At 42.3% G+C, this 20,543-nt stretch overlaps 1 protein-coding gene across 1 annotated transcript in view; it reads left to right on the top strand.

Annotated features, from left to right (window-relative positions):
- The window catches only part of TRMT61A (tRNA methyltransferase 61 homolog A (S. cerevisiae)), a 20,760-nt gene extending 5,337 nt beyond the window's left edge, over window positions 1-15,423 (top strand). Inside the window, exons 2-3 of the mRNA XM_010009803.1 lie at window positions 4,962-5,228; window positions 14,741-15,423. Coding sequence (XP_010008105.1) covers window positions 4,962-5,228; window positions 14,741-15,069 — 596 coding nt within the window. The 3' untranslated portion in view covers window positions 15,070-15,423. The remainder of the gene's footprint in view (window positions 1-4,961; window positions 5,229-14,740) is intronic.
- Window positions 15,424-20,543: the final 5,120 nt, after the last annotated feature.

The raw sequence follows: 20,543 nt of genomic DNA, 5'->3' as shown, positions 1-20,543 counted from the left end.
CCTCTTCCCCTCCGTTTCCCCCTCCTGCTCTCTGTCCCTGCTTTTGCCACGTCTCATCTCTGCCACTATGATTTGTGCCCTTGACTACCTTCACAGTAAGATATTTGGGTAGTTTCCATTAGGTGCTTAATATCTCTTCATATATTTGCTAAAAATCATTAATGATTCTCCAGTTACACAAACTTGTCATGTACAGTGAGCAGTCTTCCTCTGTTCAGTGTTTCTTGACAGATACTAGCTGTGGAGTTGTTAGCTCTGTCTAAAGATCAATTTTCTTTTGGTTTTGAGGCTCCTTGCATTCTCATGGCTGACTCATGACCTGTCTTTACGATTTGCTAGGTCTCAGTGGTGTAGCTAGGAGACAAATATAGCCACACTGTCATTGTTGTTTTGTGTTTACTCATTTTATAATATCTTCAGTAGCCAAATTTTGCCGCAGAAACTTAGTTCTGTTAAAAATGTTACTAGTTATTGTAGAGACCCAGTATTAAATTTCACTTTTCCCATTTCCAAGCAATAAGAACCAATGTTCTTATTTTTTCCTTAAAGCAAAAGAGCTTCTTTTGCTTTATTCCAAAATCCTTTTGCTTATGCACAGGTGTAAAATCTATAGGTCCCAAATCACAATTTGTAATTCCTTTTTTAGAAAGAAGCACCCATTATGAGAAATTTTTAGGGAAGACAAGCCAAGTGATAGCCTGCAATGAGGAAATGTAGTAGATCACAGAATCAGGTCACTTAGGGTTGTAACTTGGATCAGATTCCAGGATGTTAGGCAAATATGCTTTGCAGTAAGAAAATGAGACAGAATAATAAACAGAAATCAGTGTAAAAATGTACTCCCTGACTCAGTTATCAGTCAAGTACTATGCTAGATGCCGTGGTAATACTCATGTTTCTCCGGACAGTGTTCTGATGTGTATCTATACTGTTTTGAAATATCACATGCTGTTTTTTAACAGCTCAGATGTCCACTGCAGCTTTGAAAAGGTGAGAAATGGTCTTAATGTGGACATTGACTCAAGATAGCTGAAGCGTGTGGAGGCTTCTCTGTGGAAACCTGTCACTTGCATAAGCAGAGAGTGAGAAGAACAGATCTGTTTGAGGTCGGGGAATGATTGAGGAGTGTGTCTGATCAATACTTTCTTGTCTACAAATCGGAAGTATCAGTCGCTGCTGAGCTAGAATGTTCCATCTAGTTGTCCAGTTGTTAAGATAGAAATCCTTCTAAAAGTGCAGTGGTTTCCTTGTCTTGGGATAGGGCAGAAACACTTTCTGGAGCTTAAACGTATCAGAGAGAAAGAATGGAATATGCTTGAGCCCTGGAAGAAGGGAAGGATACTACATCAGTCTGCAAGCCATTAGTCACCTGACTTATGTGGTTTTAACACACAGGATCTTAATTCCTGCCTTTGGACTGAGATGGACCACTTTCCTAGTCTACATGCTGATCCCCTACACAGTGCCTCCTCCTCAGGTTTTGAGCTTTGAGTATGGCATATTGGGAACCCTGTGGTGTGTTATTAAATGCCTGCAATGCAGAAGTCTGCTTTTTGACTAAGATGTTTAAGATCACAGAATAGTCAAAGGGCATCATGTTTCCCCAGGATATTAGCAGTGTCCTAAGTGCTCACCTGAGTGGGCTCTAAAACAGCAGCTGTGGTGTTAGGAATGTCTTCTGTGCAGTTTGAGTTATCATCATTTTACCTCTCTCTTATAGAGTCCATTCATGATTAATACACTGTAGTTAAATGAGCATTGTCCTGTGGTAGAGAACAAACAGTTTTTAAGACTATTTGTAGTGCAGACTGTCAGAGAAGCAAGCATTCTGGTATAAAAATTACAAACTCTATTTCTTTCTAGAAGTTTCTTGCTTTCCACTTTCTAGGTCAAATTGGGAACATAGGCATTTCACTGCACCTATATGAGAATGAAAATCTGTTGAAGTCCATCCAATTCTTAACTTGCCTCTTCTGCTGGAAAAAATCAATTTTCGAGCATTTGGGGTTTTGGTTCATTTGTATACAGGTAATTCAGCTATGATATTTCAGATTTGGTAGCATTCCAGTTCATGTCTTCAGTAGTACTCCTTGCATTTTGCTGCTTTCTTGGCTGATTCTGTGTCATGCTAAGGATACCCTTCATTTCCCAATGAAACCTGAACCTGACTAGAACTGAGTATTTTGCTGAATACTACTTTTTTTCAGTAGTGTTTTTGAAATAAATACAAAGAGAAATTGAAAGGGAATTGAGAAGGTGGTGGGAGAACTCGAATGTTGAATGTTGCAGATTTGCAGGGGAGAAGGTGAATATAAACATAAATTTCCCCTTCTACAACATCAGAGAAACAGGGTTGAAGCCCTGCCTTTTGTAGACAGTGCTGATTGGGCTTTAGGGATTGTGTTAAGTATGCGCTCATGTTGAACTGCCAAACTCTCATATTCTTAATGAGTTGCATCAAGCATACCAAACTATCAGACACATCAGAGTTGAGGGTCCTCATAATTGCACAGGACTGGGTTCAGAACCAGTCGTCTCTTCAAGAAGAGATTTTACAATGGTGGGTGATTCATAACCATCTTGTTCTTTTGTTTCCTACAGTTTTGAGAACTGTCACAGAGAAGGCAGGCAGCATCTTCAGAAATACTCTCATTAATGATGTTACTGTGGTAGAATTTGATATGCTAAAATGTGATACATATTCTCATGTTTGTGGTAGCCAGTCAACAATAAACAGTTCCTGGCAACCTTGCTTAACAAAAGCTCTGTAATACGTGTGCAAGTGATGACTTCCAGCACCCTGGTTTTAGGTCAGGGTTTGGCATGGAGAGAAAAGAAGCCAGAAGATCTTAATGAGTTTTCCTAGGAAGGAGACAAACAGTATCTTCTGTGGTGTTTTTAAGAGCAGATTTAAAAGGAAAGTGATTAAAAATGTAGAAGAATATGAACAAGGAAACTGGATACATGCACAAGCTGCCTTTCTCTTCTGCTTACAGCCCAGCTGTGCTGACAGGCCTTCTGTTCACTCTTTTAGATTAGCAGAGAAAGATACAGAAAGTGTGCAGTATAACTCACTTGAGAGGTAAAATAATTAAATTCTGTCAGTTTGCAGAAGTTCTCAGTTGTGCAATCCTGCCTTCTGGCATGAAATGTAAGGGCAGAAGTTTAGTCATTTTAGCATCCTGTGAAAAATAGTTCCCTGCTCTTGTCATTAAGAAGGAAAAAAACCCCACGACCACAAAATCAAACAAATGCTAGTTCTTTGTTATGTGCATGTATCATTGAGGCTTTACAACCACATGGCTATCATGATACCCTGACTTCTTCTGACCAGGGAAAAGCTTACGTTGACGTTCAGAGCCTACGGATGCTATGACCAGATAGTTTTTCATGTGTGCACATGTAAATGTCTTTGGCTTTGCTTTGCTTTAATACTGTCATAAATTCATGGATTTTCACTTTAGATAAATGAGTGTCACAGTTTCTCTCTTCCTGTAGGTCCTTCCTCCTCACCTAATCCGCCCCATTAAAGCAAGGGGAGGGTGGTAGCCTGCCTGTTGGGGTTGGAGCCCTCTCAGAGGGAAACAGAGGATCCGTGCTGATTCCACAGTGCAGGCGGTTGATCCGGGGGCAAACATGGGCCCTGAGCTCTGTTTACAGTCTGAGTAGCTCTTCTTTCAGAGCTGACAGGTTAAAGACAGTGCCACACCAATGTTTCTCCCCTTGTGTGACTAGGTGGCGAGAACCTTGGATCCATCGGTAAACTCTGACTTCCTGGATGGTTACGGGAAGTATTGCTCCAATTAAGCAGCTCTACCAGCCCCTGTGTCCCCTAATTAATTTCCTTCCTACTAGTTTCTGAACTTTCTCTGCCACTGCTTTACTTCAGGGTCTGTCCTTTGTAAGCTTTTTAAGATCTATGTTAGAACTTGCTTCAGGCTGAAATTAGCCTGAACAGTCATTGAAGATAGCTGGAAATAGATTTTTTTTCTACAGGAGAAATACGTTCCAAGTACAGAAATATAAATCAATAAACACAGATAATTTGGGGCTGCTGTGAGGTTTGGGGGTTATTCTGTTAAATGCCACTTGAGTGAGTAATTTGCAATGTGAATTGGTATATGGGTGTTTTCTGCAGTGAAAATGTTCGTTATTAGTCATTCATCTATTTAACATGCCAATGGATTGTTCAAAGTAAGTGTCCTAAATTATCAAACTAAAACAAGGAAGAGAATCTGTCTTAATAGTCTCTGGTGTACATGGTAATGGTACTTGCGTACAATTTCAGGTATGTGATGGCTCTCATTAGACTAAGTTAAGACTGTGTAGGTGTGCATGTATGTAAGTCACCTGTGAAAGCAGGTCATTCGGTCTGTGTGGCTGCAAGGAGACCTTAGTTTTGGATAATTTCAGTGGGAGTCAAGGATGGCCAGTGTCTCTCAAGGGCAAAACAGACTCCATGTCCTGAAGGCCATTTGTTCGCGTAGATATCAGTAGGATTTTCAAGCACTGACTCTTGCCAACATCTCTTCTTTGTTGTAATGAGGCATAAGGTTTTGAAAGACTTTAAAATTTACCTTCATCTTTTTTTCACCCTAGAAGAGCCTGACCCTTTGAAAAAAACTCTCTGGTAAATTTCCCTGACTTTCTGCTGCCACATGTACTTTGTGTTCTCTTGTGGCATTTGTTAGAGCTGACCCTTGGCATTAGTTTCCTACCCTAGAGAGATAAGACAGAGTTTGCCAGATTTTTAATTAATGTTTTGAGGACCCTTTAGACTCTTTCTCAGGTCATTTAGTTCCTCTTTCCTTGTGAAGACTGTTCTCTTTCAGTAGTTTAACCAATGGTTTCTGTTCATCTGGATTTTGAGTAGGTGTTCCAAGGAATACTAATGGCGAAGAGCTCTGTTCTAATGTTTAGCACTGACAAAAGGCATTTCATGAGTTGTTTATCTTTTCCAGGTACGGGCAGCGGATCCCTCTCACATGCTCTCATCAGGACAGTGGCCCCCACGGGGCACCTGTACACAGTGGAGTTCCACCAACAGAGGGCCGAGAAGGCCAGAGAGGAGTTTCGAGAGCATGGGGTGGAACATCTTGTCACCGTCACCAACCAAGATGTCTGCAAAAATGGGTTTGGTGTCTCAAACATTGCAGATGCAGTGTTCCTAGATATTCCGTCTCCGTGGGAAGCCATAGGACATGCAACGTCAGCGTTAAAAGCTGAAGGTAACTGCACTTACCTCTTTCTGCTGAGGAAGTACTGTGCATGCACACATCTCTGCCTTTGAGCCATACACTAGACCTGCGCCCTTCCATTATGTAATCACTGTTCTCAAATGTCAAAGTCTCTAGGCATTTCCAAGGCTGAAAAACCTTCAAAAGAGGTCTTCAATGTACAGTGGAAGATCTGAAACTTTTTTTCCTACAGGCCTGTGCTAGCTCCTACAATTAGCACGGGCAATTTATGAAAAACCCTTTGAACCTCTGTCAAGTGCATTTTGCTAGATCTGAGGAGTGTGGGAAGCAGCAGTAACAATAAATGCTGAAAGCATATTTCTTTGGCAATTCAATGGAAAGGTGTTTGTATAAAAGGTGTTCAGACACACTTCACATCAATCATTGTAGATCTAAACCTATTCAACAGAGCACACCATCAGTATTGTTAAAGAAAATGTGGTTATACTTAAATATGCTTGCCAGTTTCTGCCTTTAATCTTTGCTATTGGAGCTAATGAGAAGTTTGCCATTGGTTGCAGTGGGAATTGAACAGAAAGGGTGTCTGGCTTATGCCAGTTATTCCAGGATTGTGACAGCAAGTGAGAACTGTCAAGGTATTGGATGGATTTCATTAGTTCTTTTCCCTATTGAAAAATAAGCTTCAGTGAATAAATCATTCTTTTATCTTGGAATAATTTTTCCCTTAATTAATGTTATACTAGTGTAACTTTACTAGTGTGCATCTGAAGTAACGTGCCAGATGACTTCCATCTACAAAAGTGACTTTTCTAATCAGGAGAGCATGCTGGGACATGAGTTTAGTAAAACTTGATTGTGTGCCAAGGCCCAGTTCTTTGTTAAAATATGTAATCACAGGCCTGACTTTAGGTGAATTGCTAGGTCTTGAAATCACAGGGTTTAAGCTTGTTCTTAACAGTCACTGAATGTACATTACCTTGCTGAGCCAGGACTGACCTTGCTGTTGGGCTACCTCAGCTACTACTGAAAATGTTCTAGAAAGCTTTCTGATACCAGTGTAACATACATTTCCTTTAAAAAAGTATTGAATAAAGAGAGACTGACTCGCACGCTGTACCTGCAAGGGTTACAGCTCAATCTGTAGCTGCTTTCCTGTGTGTCCTGGGAAAAAAGGTAATTTTCACTGCACTGTACGATGCCCTTCCCATGCTCAAATTATCTAATCTAGTGAGCACAACACTCAGCTGACTTCCCAGCTTAGAAGGCGCTGCATTGCGCAGTCCAATTTGAATTATTTAAGTGGTGCATGGTTAGCATACTAAGCAGAGCTGCTTGAACAGTTCCAAGTGTTGAATCCTTGTCTCATTTGAAATCCTAAAAAAGCTATTATAGTCACAAACTGGCCATGCCATCTGGCTGCACTTTTCTGTGCCACAAGGTTACATCTGTTTAGGCAATACCGATAAGACTTCAAAATCCCACATTTCTGTGTTTGTGAAGTGGCGTCACGCACTTTATGTGTTAGTCAAAAGGCAAAGTTGGTGATTCTTGCTGTAGTTTTTGCTGCAAACAGCCACCAGAGTCTTGAGATGTGGTACTTATCTAAGGCCCATGCCTTGGGTTTCATAGCGTGTGAACAAAAGCCAGGGGCATTTTTTTTTCCCCATTTTGCATATAAACAAAAGCTTTTTCATATAAAATATAATTGATTGCTGTCGTAGTAGGTACAGACTTACACACATTTCTGTTTTTTTCCAAATCATGTGGGTATTTTTGCTGTGGATTTTCTTTGCTGCAAAATCTAAAATACGACAGAAGGCTATCTGTAATTTTTTCCCTACTGCAAGCAGATAGCTTTATAGGGCTCCTTTGTTTTGTTTCCAAATAGTTAAAGCTCTTTGCAGTAAGAACAGTCTGTGCACATACTGCTGTTGTTCCAAGGGTTAGCACAGTGATAAAGCCTCACTGGAGAAAATGAGTTGTTCCACCCCCTCCCTCTCTCTCACATCTGGACAGGTCACATTTGAACCATTCACACTGTGGGTTTTATTGTGGTGTGCCATGTAGATATTGCAGCTGTACTGCAGATAGCGGTAATTTATTCACTAAAGTCTTTGGGTATTTTGAATGAAATCAGAGCTAAGCAAATTCAATCTATAGCATCAGCTAGCCTCCTCTTCAAAACCACAATATTCATTATAGAGTGTTCAGCTGAGACTGTATACAAGAGAGTTCTTAACAAAATCTTATCAAATCAGTGTTTTCTCTCCTACTTAACTCAAGGTCCTGAATAGCTGCAGCTCCTAGTAGGCTGGGTGTTAATGATCCTCTTTACACAGAGTACATTTATCACTGAGGCTATGCCTTGCCGTATGCTGTAAATACACCACTTAGAGGAGCTTGGCCTCCCATTTAAAGCACTGCCAGCCTCTGAATAGCTAAAAGAATAAAATGGTTTGTGACTAGAAGGTTCTTATTCTCTGGTGATGTGCTCTGCCGACATTCAGGCTTGCATCTCAGCTGCATCCTTCTGTGCTGATTTCACCAGTCACACTTCCAGCAGAAATGCTGCTTGTAATATCTCTCAGGCACTGCTGCACTGCAGAACTTGCTTTCATCTCCAGACCTGCACTGTTTTTCTTTTGCAGCATCTGCTGATTAATGCTTTTCTGTAGTCAGAACTGCCCTTCCCAATATCTGACCTTGGCAGTTTTTGCAAAGTTGCTGTTAACCCCTTCAGGCTAAATTTTTAAAAGGAAGAAAATGAAAAAGTTGTGAGGTAACAAAAGTATCTTCAATATTCTACAGTTCTTAAATGCCCTGAAACTTTTGAGTCACAGTCATCTCGCAGCTGAATACTGTAGTGCTTTGAATATAATTCTGCACCCACCTACTCCACTCATAAATATTGTCTATTTCTTCCAAGGCTGTGGAAGCTGAGGCAGAAACCCACTAGTACAATAATTTTCATATGCGTTTTAATTTTTCAGGTAGGAAGATGGAAAAATACAGCCTTCTATTAGGTTGGATTGGCCTCTTGCATTATAAATCGGTCCTTGGTGGTGTTTAAATTAACAGTCTGAGTCATAAAATTATGAAAAGCACCCCTCTTTTATTTCCTTTCTTTCTCTTAAAGATTTTACTCTTAAATTCAGACTCGCCACTTCCTCTTGAGTGTCCTAAAGCCCTTAAATTTTAAGTTTGTTAAATTGTGATCCCTGAGATATTACCTGCATCAGGTAACATGGTGCTGTCAGGTCTCACCCCAAAACTCTGCAGGGAAAGTCCTCTCGGAACATCTCCTGTTTGGGCCTCTGCATTTCCTGCCATCACAGAAGCCTTTCAGTAGTACTTTGCTCTTTGTAGTAGTAGTAAGCTTTCATTTCCAAAGTCTTATATTTATTTCATTTGTACACAGTGAACTTAAAGCAGGTCTTGTTTGTATTTTTTCCCCTTAGCACAGCCATTGGTTGTTGTTCTCACCTGCCAGGTTTGGTTATTACATATGCTGTATAAGAGAATATATAATATTCTCATCCTTCCAGTAGCCTGTGGCATTGCCTGGCTTAGCTAGTTTCAATTTTCCTTTGGGCTTGCCTCCCTGAGCTTCTAGGGAATACCAAGTCCACGTAGAAAGTCTCACTGGCTATTTTTCTTGAGCCCCAGAGGTTATTTGTGGTCCCATTTTTAAACCACCCCAGTGTGGCTTTGAGGAGCAGCTGAAATCCCTGGCCACAAGTCTCACCTCTGTGGTAACTGGGTAGGGACTATTGCAAGCTGAGTCACACTGAGAAGAGGGCAGTGACATTATGGCTGATGTTGTCTGGGCTCGGGCTACCTCAAGAATTCCCAGGGAATGTGTTAGGGCAGGAAGTGGAGTCTGACAGTCTAGCATGCTGTTGTCCTCCACCTGTGCAGGTGGTACTCCAGTTGGTATCAGCACTTCTCATGTCCCCAGGAGATTGTTTTGGAATAAATGGATGAATCAGTAAGTGTTTGCTAAGAAGTCAGCACCAGCCTTTGCTAGCGTGGTACCTGGTTTGATTTGAAGGAGAATTAACTCAAGATGAGGTTGAAGATCCACAACTAACTTGAAATTGAAGCACGTATTACTCAGAGAAGGGCCACAAAGATCATCAAAGGACCGGGAAACCTGCCGTATGAAGAGAGACTGAGAGAAACAGGTTTCTCAGCCCTGCAAAAAGAAAGCTTAAGGGAGACCTTATGTTTCAGTATTTAAAGGGTGGCTATAAAGAAGATGGAGACTTCCTTTTTACAGGGAGTCACACGGAAAAGATGAGGGCCAATGGCTACAATTTACTCCCCAGGGAGATTCTAGTTGGACACTAGAGGAAAATTTTTCACCATGAGAACAATCAGCCATTGGAATAATTTCCTCAGGGAAGTAGTGGACTCCCCAGTGTTGGACACTTTTGAGGTTCACTGGACAGGGTGCTGGGACATCTAGTCTAGGTCATGCTTTGCCAAGAGTCGGACCAGATGATCCTTGAGGTCCCTTCCAACCTGATATTCTATGATTCATATCCTCCCAACATTGAGGGGCCATCTGCTGTAGGGCAGAGCTGCCCCACTAGGAAATAGGACCCACTACGCAGCTTTGTTTGGTTCCCAAGCACTGTCTGTTTGCTGAGCCAGCCCCAGTTATTGTATCTCATTGGAGAGCATTAACATAGCTCTGGTCTGTCAGGGATTGCTAGGTTAGGTGCATATGATGGGCTTGGCCTGAAGTAAAAGTGATTCTCTCATGTGTTAAGAGTCAAGAAGGATTCCTGTATAATCCGTGCTATAGAATGCTGGCCAAAGCTATTTGCCTTTACACAGTTTACAGGAAGTAGTTTGGGATGAAAGGATCCTTAAGTTTTCTTCCCCACTTTGGAGCCAACTGATTTTTTTCATATCCTTGTTACATGTTTTTGCCAGCCCATAATAGTGAGCAGGAATAAATCTCTTTTGAAAGATGCACCAACAAATGTAGAGGTTAAGGTCACATTTGCAGAAAATCACATCAAGCTCCTGTTAATGAGCTGGCAAGTGATTTGGAGAAAATTTTGTTTTCTGAACCAAGAAACATCCTTTGATTTCTTCCAACAACCGAATCCTCTAATTTCACTTGTCAGGGAAGCTACATCAAATCGCCCACGAGCACACTCACTTAAAGGACGTTCTGTCCCCTTTTACAGAGGCAATATTTTTAGTGTCCTACTAGCACAGAGTAAATGCCATGGTGATGCTGCTCAGTGACTCTCCTGCCTCGCCTCTGCATAATGATAATGCCTGTGTGATTTTTCTCTTCCTTGAGATCTTTGTAACGTAATCTTCCAATGATGACAATGCACTGAAGTCCCAAAACCCAGAGCTGTGTTCTTTTTCCAGAGATAAAAATGCTGTGTTGTATTCTTTACATCACAGAATTGTTTCTAAAATTACAGGCTCTTTTCCCTGGAACTTAATGGTGCTGCACTACATATGTTCTTTTTGCATCTTCTGAATAATATTGGGATGATGAAAAAAAAACTGTGAAAGCACTTGTGACGCATACTAAAATCTACAAAAGCGAGAGCACATAACTTGGACACATTTTCTGTATCCCAAGCCTGCACTGGAGTTCATGTCAATTGGGTAGTACTGCCAGATATTCCATGCTTGAAACCTAATGTAGTCATCAGCTCAATAGAACTGGTAGAGGTGTTAGTCCTTGCTCAGACAAACCAGAAACAAAATTGTTTGCTGGAGTTGCACAGGAACATACCAGGAACTGCTCTTGAAGGAGGAGCAACTGTAGAGGCACTGACCTCTTGTAAAGATGCAAGGATGTGTCCCTTGATTACTAATCAGATACTGTCTGTTAAAATGTACAGAGCTTTGTGGATGCAGATCTTCTCTTTTATTTCTCCCTTCCCTTACACACTCTTTTCTAAGAATTCCAATAAATACAATTCTAATAAAATTGTATTTCAATTTTCATATCCTCTTGACCCTATTGCTGGTTATAATGACTGCCAGGACTGTGTGGGCTTGTTCCAGCCTACGTGTTTGGGAGGTTTAACCTCTCCATTAAATGTTTCAAACTAATTCACTCCCTGTGAAGTTGGAGGTAGAGAGAATTTTAAGTCTTTCATACAGTCTCATTATTCTTTTCTCCTCAACTGTAACACTTGTCAGGTGCATTATACATGAATAAACACAGTTTTAGACAGCTCTTCAGATCAAAAAGCTCACACAGCTTTCCAATGTGAACAGGATTAATCTCAGATAATTACTGTATCAATTTATGATGACACACAGATCTCATTAACCAAAATCAGGAACGGTAGCTTTCCTAAAAGGAGAGCTCTGAAAGAACACAAACTCAGTTTGTACTAAGAAGTTTCCGTTCAGTTGTTTTCACTGCTCTCTTGTCTCCTCCACCCCTTTGTGATCCACAGACAGAGCAGTGTGCCCCAGCAAGTGGAGAGGGAGGGAGTACATGTCTTTTCTTCATTCACTGAGGAATCCTTGGCATGGCAAGACAAAGCAATGCATATTCAAGTCCTTTAAGCTCTGAATGCCTCTCGATGTCTAAAGGACAAGGCAGCTCTTAGAGAATCTGAGAATTGTGAATGCTGAAATCTAGATTTCTATCTGCTTGATGATTGTGCCAGAAAGGGTCTTGCCTAGCTGGAAATGTGGCAGGGGTACAGAGGGCAGCCCACAGTGTAGAGAATTCAGAAGCATCTGGTCTGTTGGAGATGACAGCATCTCTGCTCCTGGGACAGATGAGCATGTCCTTCTGAGTGCTGGTTTTCTACTGCTCACAGTCCCCAGGCTTTTTTGCTGGTCTAAACATACCATGGCAATTGAAGCTTCCCAAATCTTTCTATTTTAGACAGCCTCCCGCAGTCTGGAACTGTAATTTCATTTTTGCCTTCCAACCTTCTGCTAATTGTAGCTTTCCAATATTCTCTTAATATCTGCTTAATCAAACAAGTCCGGCCTTCGAGTCAAATCCAGGCTGCCTGATGGTGTGTACAGGAAAAAGCAGAGAAGACTTCTCACCCATTTGTTAGGATCCATAAAGCTGTTTGTAGGTCTATTTCTTTGGGAGGGATGTATAATAATAACAACGAGAACAATAGGTATGAAAGGGAAAAACTGAAATTGGCAGAACTACTAAAACCCACTGCATGCTCTCAGTTATATAGAACACCAGCTGTTACGCTGGTTTCTCACTCTTCATACCTGAGAAGCTTCCAGCAGCGCGATAAGTAAAGTAACATTATTTTTTGTGCTTCCCCTCTGGATATTAGCTATTGCAAGCAAGAGCTTTCTTCTCTACCGGGCAGTTTGAATGCCTGTTTTCTGTACCGTACTTCCCCAAGCAGTCCGCTTTGCAAGGGGACACTCTGATAAATCATCACCAAGTTTGGTGTTGACACGCTGTGCTCAGCTGACCATCCCGAGGCTAAATGAAGGGTGCTCTGCCTTTAACTGAAGGCTTGACGACATCCGTAGGTGGCTCTGCCGCTTGTATGGCAACAGCTGTGTGCAGGCTTCTTAGGTTTTGACTGTAAATCCAGAGCATGTGAATTCGAAAGCCTAAACGTATCTTGAAATCCTTATAGTCAGAACAAATAAGAACAGACTTAATGTAAATGTGATTATATTTCCCCTTTTTATTGCAATATAAACCACCAAAACCAAAAAGCCTGAATGAAACTGTAGTAAGTCTCTGGTCTCTGCAAATTCTTGCTTTGCAGACAAAGAGTTATTGTGAACTGGCATTTAGCTAAGTTTCCTACACAATAAGCATATAACATCTTTCTTTATAACATATGTGCCTCGTAGTAGCTTTCTAATTATATGACAGAAATTTCTTCCTGAGCTTTTGTCTTTTACATCTACAAACATGGTAGGAGTGTCTACTGCTTTGGCCAGAAAAGATTAGCTGTCCACTTCAGCGTCATTTTGGTAGCCCTGGAAATCCTGATGAACACAGAAATCTAATTTCATGGGAGCTAGTGGACTGGGTGTGCAATTAAATCAGCACCAACAGAGTTGGTTAATAATGACACATACCAGCATTAATTTTGTAGGTGATTATTAGATTTGGGTTTTAATTCTCACTCCAGGGAATTACTTGTCCAGGGTACTTTGTTCTGAAGATGCATGATAAGAATCCCCTGGCTGTGGAGACTTTATTTCAGCTCTAAAATTAAATCCTACTTAATGCATGGTGGATTAATGGTCATGGAGAGTGTTCTTCGCAGTCAGTACCGAGCACATCATTGCTGCACAGTAACTGGAGTGCTACACTGATGCTTTCAGACCTGACGCTTGCTTTTTTTAGAGATGGGACTTTAGAAACGAAAAAGGAAAAAAAAAAGGGGGAGTTTGAGATAAAGCAGGCTTCATGTAGTCCCAGCATAGCCTCTATTTATAGCAGAATGCTTTGCTCTCACTTGTATGGGTTCTTTAACTACTTCGACAACTGGTGCTGGAAGGCTTGAGTGGATGAGCCTGGGAGAGGGCTGGGAAGGAATGCAAATCAGGTCAGCAAGCATTTTCATCTAATTGTAGTAAGTAAAACAATAGCTGGAGCTGCATTGCCCAGTGTTCCTTCCCCCAGCACAAAAGCTTTTCAGGAAGGGCCTTGTGGGACACTGTGTCCTGGGTGAAAGCACATGCCTTGGCTTTGTGGCAGGCAGTGTCCTTATAATTCTTTGATCTGATTTGGCTGTGGCTTTTCAGAGTAAATCTGAATCATTCTATTCTCAGCTGTTAAGGTGACATTGTAGCACTCAGAAAGTTGTAGGGGGCCTACTAGTGCTCTGTATTTAGAATCAAAAACCTGAACTGTGCTCAGATAAGGAGACAAGTGTCAAATTATCACTTGAAAGTTCTATCCTAGAGTTTTGAGGCATTTGCTGTAAACCGTCCTGATGTGATATCCAGCGAATTTTAATGCTCAGGAGACATGCTAGTCAGTTTGACTAAAAGGGTAAAGCCTTAACAGCACTCCATCTATGGCCTGGAGAGATTACTTTATTCTGCACACGCATACCATCGTTCTCAAATAAACACAGCCGCTTTTGTCAGACTGCGTGTGCACACGCGCTGATATTCTAATGAAGGCAACTCAGTACAGTGTGTGAGAATGACTTCTGGCTTTGTGTAGGTGCCAACTTCAGTTCAGTCCCTCGGTCCAGAATAGTGGAGAATGATTCCAAAAGAGTCTCTGCTCTAAAGGGATCAACTTTAACGGTTTATCATGAACAATTGCAATGGGCAATGCAGGATTTGGAAGAGGAATGAATTTGCTGTTAGTTTTTAAAGGGTCTGAAGCATCTTGTAGTGTCATCTGTGTTTGATTTCATGCTGACACTTAAACCTGCATAGTTGCCTCACAGAGATTTTCTTGAAGAATGTTTTCACTTTGTCTGTATAACAGTAATTCTATGGGCATCTGGAAGAATTTGAAAAATGATTAAAAGTGCTGTGTTTTGGGTTTTGCCCTGTTCTCCACTGCCTGTCTCATTTTGCAGGTGGCCGCATCTGCTCTTTCTCCCCCTGCATCGAACAAGTCCAAAGAACCTGCCTAGTGATGGAAGAACATGGTTTTACAGAGCTTAACACCTTGGAAATTCTGCTCCGAGTGTACAATGTGAGGACAATTAGCTTGCAAATCCCTGACCTTGGAAAAACAGCTGAGGATAATTCTAGCACTGGCTTTGACAGCAGCAACCCATCAAACCAAGGTAGCCCATGTGCTAATCTGCAGCAAGGAGCTGTGCAGTTCAAAAGTGGTGTGCCACTCAGGGAGATGGTTGGTCACACTGGGTACCTGACCTTTGCCACCAAGAGCCTGTTCTAGTACATGCTGAGTCTGTGCAGTTTGGAGTGGTTTGTGTGTTTGTGTGTGTATTCTGTTTTCATGGTTCTTTTTTGTCGAGCGTCCAAATTTTTACTTGTCAGGGAATTCCATATATAGTCAGATTTGGTTGGAATATGCTTTGTTTAAATAGCACACAAGCATTAAGCAGAGCAGCATCAAGGGAATGTTGGAACTCTGGAATGGTGCTCCACTTGCCGTCAGAAAGAAGATTAATTAATAGTGAACGGCCTTTCACTGGAATGTGCAGAATAAAGATCCCTCCCGATAAGAGAGCAAAACAAACAGCACACGAATTACAATTAAGTTGGATTTTTATCCTCCTTTTTTCTGAATTAATTTCCCAGGTTTATGTTTTTATCTTTTCCTAGCACCACTAGACACCTTTTTTTAACTTCACTAGTGTCTGTGTTGCTCTTAGGAACGCAAAAGTGCCTACTTGCTTCATGTTAGATACGGAAGTTGCCAGCATGACTTATCACAGAATTAGTGTTTCCTTGGAATAGTGTTCAGCTGCACAGAGGATTATTGGCACCACTCAGGAACATAACCTCTTGCTCCATTCCAGGCTGGCATCTGCAAATCATTTCAATTTCACAGAGGTCAAAGAAGTGTGCAAATTGTTGTATTTGGTTCAGACTGGTATGTTGTGCTTATTAATTTATAGTAGAAATTTGGACCTGCATCTTCCAATAGATCATCCACTTTCACAGTTGGTGAATCTACTGTGAAAATTGACTGAACAGCAATTAATATCTCTGAACACCTCTTTGTAAGTGGTGTGGCTGAGGTTCTGTTTGTTCAATGGTTTATGTGCATTATGGTATACTATTTTCCTGCAGTTGAATGTCAGAAAGATTGCTTTTGGCAGGATTTCTGTCTCAAAATTGCATCAATAATGGAAACTTAGTAAAATCCTCAACCAGCTTTATTAATTAAGTTTTCAGACCATTTATTCTTTGGTCTTCATATAAAGCTGGTGGGTGTGATGAACTATTTGAATGCTGGATTAAATCTTGTATTTATAGATTAAAATAATTATGCAAATATATGGTGTTCCTTTTTTCTGTTTTTAATAGTAAATTCACACATATTTTTATTCCAGCCACTACTACTGTCTCTTGAAGTGTTTGCCTGTGTATTGCATTCAGTACCTTAATATATTGATTGCTGTGTAAGAAAAGTAACCATTCACAAACTGCTGCCTGAACATTTGAACCTGACATCTCTCCCCCATTCTGGACAAAAATAAACGAAGCTAAGCTTTTAACGTGTTATAGCAGAATGCTAATCCATAATGGTTTAAAGAAAGCTCAACCGATCACGACAGCAAAGATAAACTGTTGAGCAGATTAAAGGCAGAAAGCAATTCTGTTGAACTAAACCAGTTATGTAAGTTGGCCTACAACTGTAGCATTTCTCCAGAAATTACGTGAAAATTCTCTTTCTGCTGCTGCTGATGTCCTCCAGAAAGGCAGGCAGTAAACTGCTCACACTGTGTATGAGGTTTGGGAGCTGCGTTACAATGGCATACTTGCATATGTATGCATATGTATGTGTTTAGAATCATAGAATAGGATTGGAAAGGACCTTAAGACCATCTAGTTCCAACCCCCCTGCCATGGGCAGGGACATCTTCCACTAGACCAGATTGCTCAAGGCCCTGTCCAGCCTGGCCTTGAGCACTGCCAGGGATGGGGCAGCCACAGCTTCTCTGGGCAACCCATTCCAGTGCCTCACCACCCTCACAGTAAAGAACTTCTTCCTTATATCCAACCTAAATCTGCTCTGTTTAAGTTTGAACCCATTACCCCTTGTCCTACCACTGCAGTCCCTGATAAGAGTCCCTCCCCAGCATCCTCATAGGCCCCCTTCAGATACTGGAAGGCTGCTATGAGGTCTCCACGCAGCCTTCTCTTCTCCAGGCTGAAGAGCCCCAACTTCCTCAGCTGGTCTTCATATGGGAGGTGCTCCAGCCCCCTGATCATCCTCGTGGCCCTCCTCTGGACTTGCTCCAACAGCTCCATGTCCTTCTTAAGATGACAGCACAACTCCAGTGGGGTTTCTGTATGCTTAAACCACCACCATAGAAGTAGGGCTAAGTTACTAACATAAACCAGAAGAAAGAATAGGGAAATAAGACATTAAAGCTACAAGGTTGTTCTTAAGTTCTTTCAAGGTGATTCTCATTCACTAACAAATGGGATCCCGAGGCTTCACCAGGGATAATTCCAGCCCTAGACTTGATTCTTTTTTCCTGACAGACCTTATTTTAAACTAGTGAAACATCTAAACGAGATTCAAGAGGAACAAAGTCCCATTTCTGTCCTACAAATACACATGGAATGAAAATACTTGTATATCTTTATGGAGTTTGAAAGAAGGCTGATGCCCTTTTGCCTATAAAGCCTAATTCAAAACCCCCTGAAATAAACCATTGACTTTCCATGGTCCCATATTGATTTGATCCCTGCTGAGTTAGGGCAAGCATTGTGTAAGAGAAGGATTTCATTTCTTTCTCTGCAATATTAAAAAGGCTTCTGTGTTTCTGTTGCCAGTCACAGCCATGGCCAGCAGCACCACATCGCTTCCTGCTGTTGCTTTGTTGTCAGGGTCACGGGGAGGATCCCACACTGTCCGGCATGTATGGTGCTGTGCTGCCAAAACCTCTCACTGTTTCATTCCATTTATGATCACCCGTGGTTTACATTCTGACTGCATTCCCTGCCAACAGTGGTAAATCAGAAATATGGGTCTTTCCTGCCCTGGGGAATCTAGAGCATAGATCTACACTGGGGAGTATGCCTGGGCCACACTTCCAGAGACTCATTTCTCTTTTTAATACGTTTTAGTCTTCACTCTTCAATGAAACATCTCTTCTTCCTGCCCTGACATAATTCAGGCGCACCTTAGCAGGCTGCACATTTTGATTGCTGCCATGCACGTGGGTCACTTGGTTGCTGTGGACAAGCAACACAGCTCTGCCCAATGGCCAGGTTCACCTTGTCCTGTTGCGCTCCGTGCCCTCCAAGCTAGTGTGGAGAGCAGTCTCAGACACCTGCAACCTACAAGGCCAACAGTGATGACTAAGATGAGGCTTGTGTAACACTTGAGAGGTCTGCTGCTGTTCGTTGTTTACCTGTGCTTTAACTAAAGCATTACAGATCTGTATCTCATCAAGGTTGTTTCTTACCCACCTGTTAGCACAACACTGTTTTTCCTCTGAAGATGTGATTATAAATCCTGCTTGAGAACCGTAAAGGAATAAAGTAGCAAAAATGGTAGGAACTCACTCTTCTGCTTAATGTCCTGCTTTGTCTTCTCCTTAGGTAGTTTGGGATACGTGATGGTGAGGAGATGGTTTTTCCTGGGAAGCATTCCAGAGATAAGGGTTCTGGTTCACACTCACTCCCTCGAGAGTACATCTGTGCTCCATTAGTCCTGGTGAAATGGATGATTGCGGAAGTCATGGTGACCTAGAAGTCATGGTGACCCCATGGAAGTCATGGGGTGTCCAGAGATGCAGCAAGCCTAGAACTACTTGTAAATGCTAGCCCTCATTGCAGCAGAGTCTGCATCATTTAGGTGGATGAGTGGACTGGGCAGCCCTGAGCAACCCATGTGTTCATGCCTTAGCAGGCTCCTTCTGGAGAAAACTGTGCCCTGCTGGGCTGCAATTCAGTGGTGTTTGGTGCTCCCAGCTCCCCTCTGGTGCCAGTGGGAGCAGTGCAGGCTCAGAAAAGGAGGGCTGAGAAATGGCTGGGCTCTTGGAGGGCATCGTCAGGCTCCATCCCAGCTTCTGCTTGCGCAAATACAAGAGGGGCACAGTAAGAGTGGGAGAGTCAGCATTGCATAACTATGATGTTACTCCAAAGGTACGTGCAGCTGTGACTACTCAAAGGGAGGAAGGGGGTTACTCTAGTACCAGAAAGTTCTGTCTGTGTCACCATGCAGGAAAGCATTTACATGCTGCTGGCCTCCCCAGTGCTGCTGAGGAACAGTGTTGTTCAGATGCCAAAGAGGGGAGCCAGATTGTGTTATTTCCTTTCTCCCTACGTGACAGCTTCTGAGCTGGACTGAATCTGCATTGGTATCAACACAGGGAACAAATAAACCTTGAATTAAATAGTCAGATAAATATACTCCTCCTCACTGGTATCCAGCCCTTTACCTGCATATCTCACCCATGAGCTCTGTGTCCTTTCCTGGACTGTTCAGGATGCACTGTTCTCTGCCACGGGGCAACAGCTTTGAACTCTGAGGTTGGCTGGCTGATATGCTGATAGAAATACATGCAAAAGCCAGCTGGGAACACTGGCCTGTCGGTCATCTCACCATACCTGCATATTTCTACCTGGCTGCTAAGTTAGGTTGCCCACAACTGGGCTTCCCTTGCCATGGAGTGGTCTCTTCCCTCCATCTCCCCTCTTCTGCCCTCAAAAACCCAAAGCTATCAGATGTACTGCTGACATGCACCAGCTTTTCCTGGTGCTCCAAGGTGACTCAGATTGCACAGCCAGGTTTTTGGCAGAGAGAAGCATTTTCAGCTTCTCTTTACTGGACAGCAAGGCAGGGAGAAGGGCTGTATTTTGCCACCCCAGGAGGACATGCAGGTGCCCTGCAGGTATAGCTGCTCTGAGGTGCTGTGGTGAGAAGCCCTCTGACTGCTCCTGACCCCAGGCACCCTGTGGAGAGCCGTGTGCTGCCACAGCAACAGCACAGCATCATTCAAGCCACTTAACTCAGCCTTAAGATATTTTGGTGGGGGCTGAGTGGGTTGATGCTAAATACTGTATTCCTTTATAGTTCTTAAAAGGGCAATTTGCATGAATGGTTCCAGTGGAGCCGTGGAGAAGCTCTCCCGAGAGCTCTGAAAAGCTGCAGGAAATGTTGGAGGTTGGGACCCAGTGAACTCGGAGCCACTGCTCCCAGAGGTGCTTGCTGAGCAAAGCTACCTAAGTAGAAGAAAGAGTTTTTCCTATCTTTTTCTGTTAGTGCCGATACTGATTCAGCATGAAGCCCATGTGCATGACTAGGTCAGTCAGCTGGGAGAAACCATTGCTTTAGCAACCTCCCTTTGTATTAGCACTGTGCAGGAAGGGGAAGTCTGCGGTGGGATTTTCCTCTCTCATGTTGCTTTGGGGAAGCTATAGTACCCCCTCCTTCCTGGAGTCAAAAGCACATTAGCAGTTGCTACCCCCAACACAGGTGTCTGGGATGCCAAAATATTCTGAGCCAGAAGTTATTTTATTCCACTTGAGGGGTGAGGAAGATGAGATTGTAACTTTCTGGTACTTTCTGCATTGGTCCCCCATGCCCTTAGAACTTGTCCATAAAGCACTATTTCAGAATAATTAAAAAGTAAAAATAAAAATCTAGAGCTCTCAAATCTGCTTGCAGGAAGAAGTAGTAGCAAGATAGAAAATTCTTTCTGTGAGAAGGCTTCTCTTTTCCTT

Source organism: Nestor notabilis, unplaced genomic scaffold (assembly GCF_000696875.1).
Source record: "Nestor notabilis isolate BGI_N333 unplaced genomic scaffold, ASM69687v1 scaffold4752, whole genome shotgun sequence".
NCBI lineage: Eukaryota > Metazoa > Chordata > Aves > Psittaciformes > Psittacidae > Nestor > Nestor notabilis.
The sequence above is the reverse complement of the archived record's forward strand: the minus strand, read 5'-3'. Positions and strand labels throughout refer to the sequence as shown.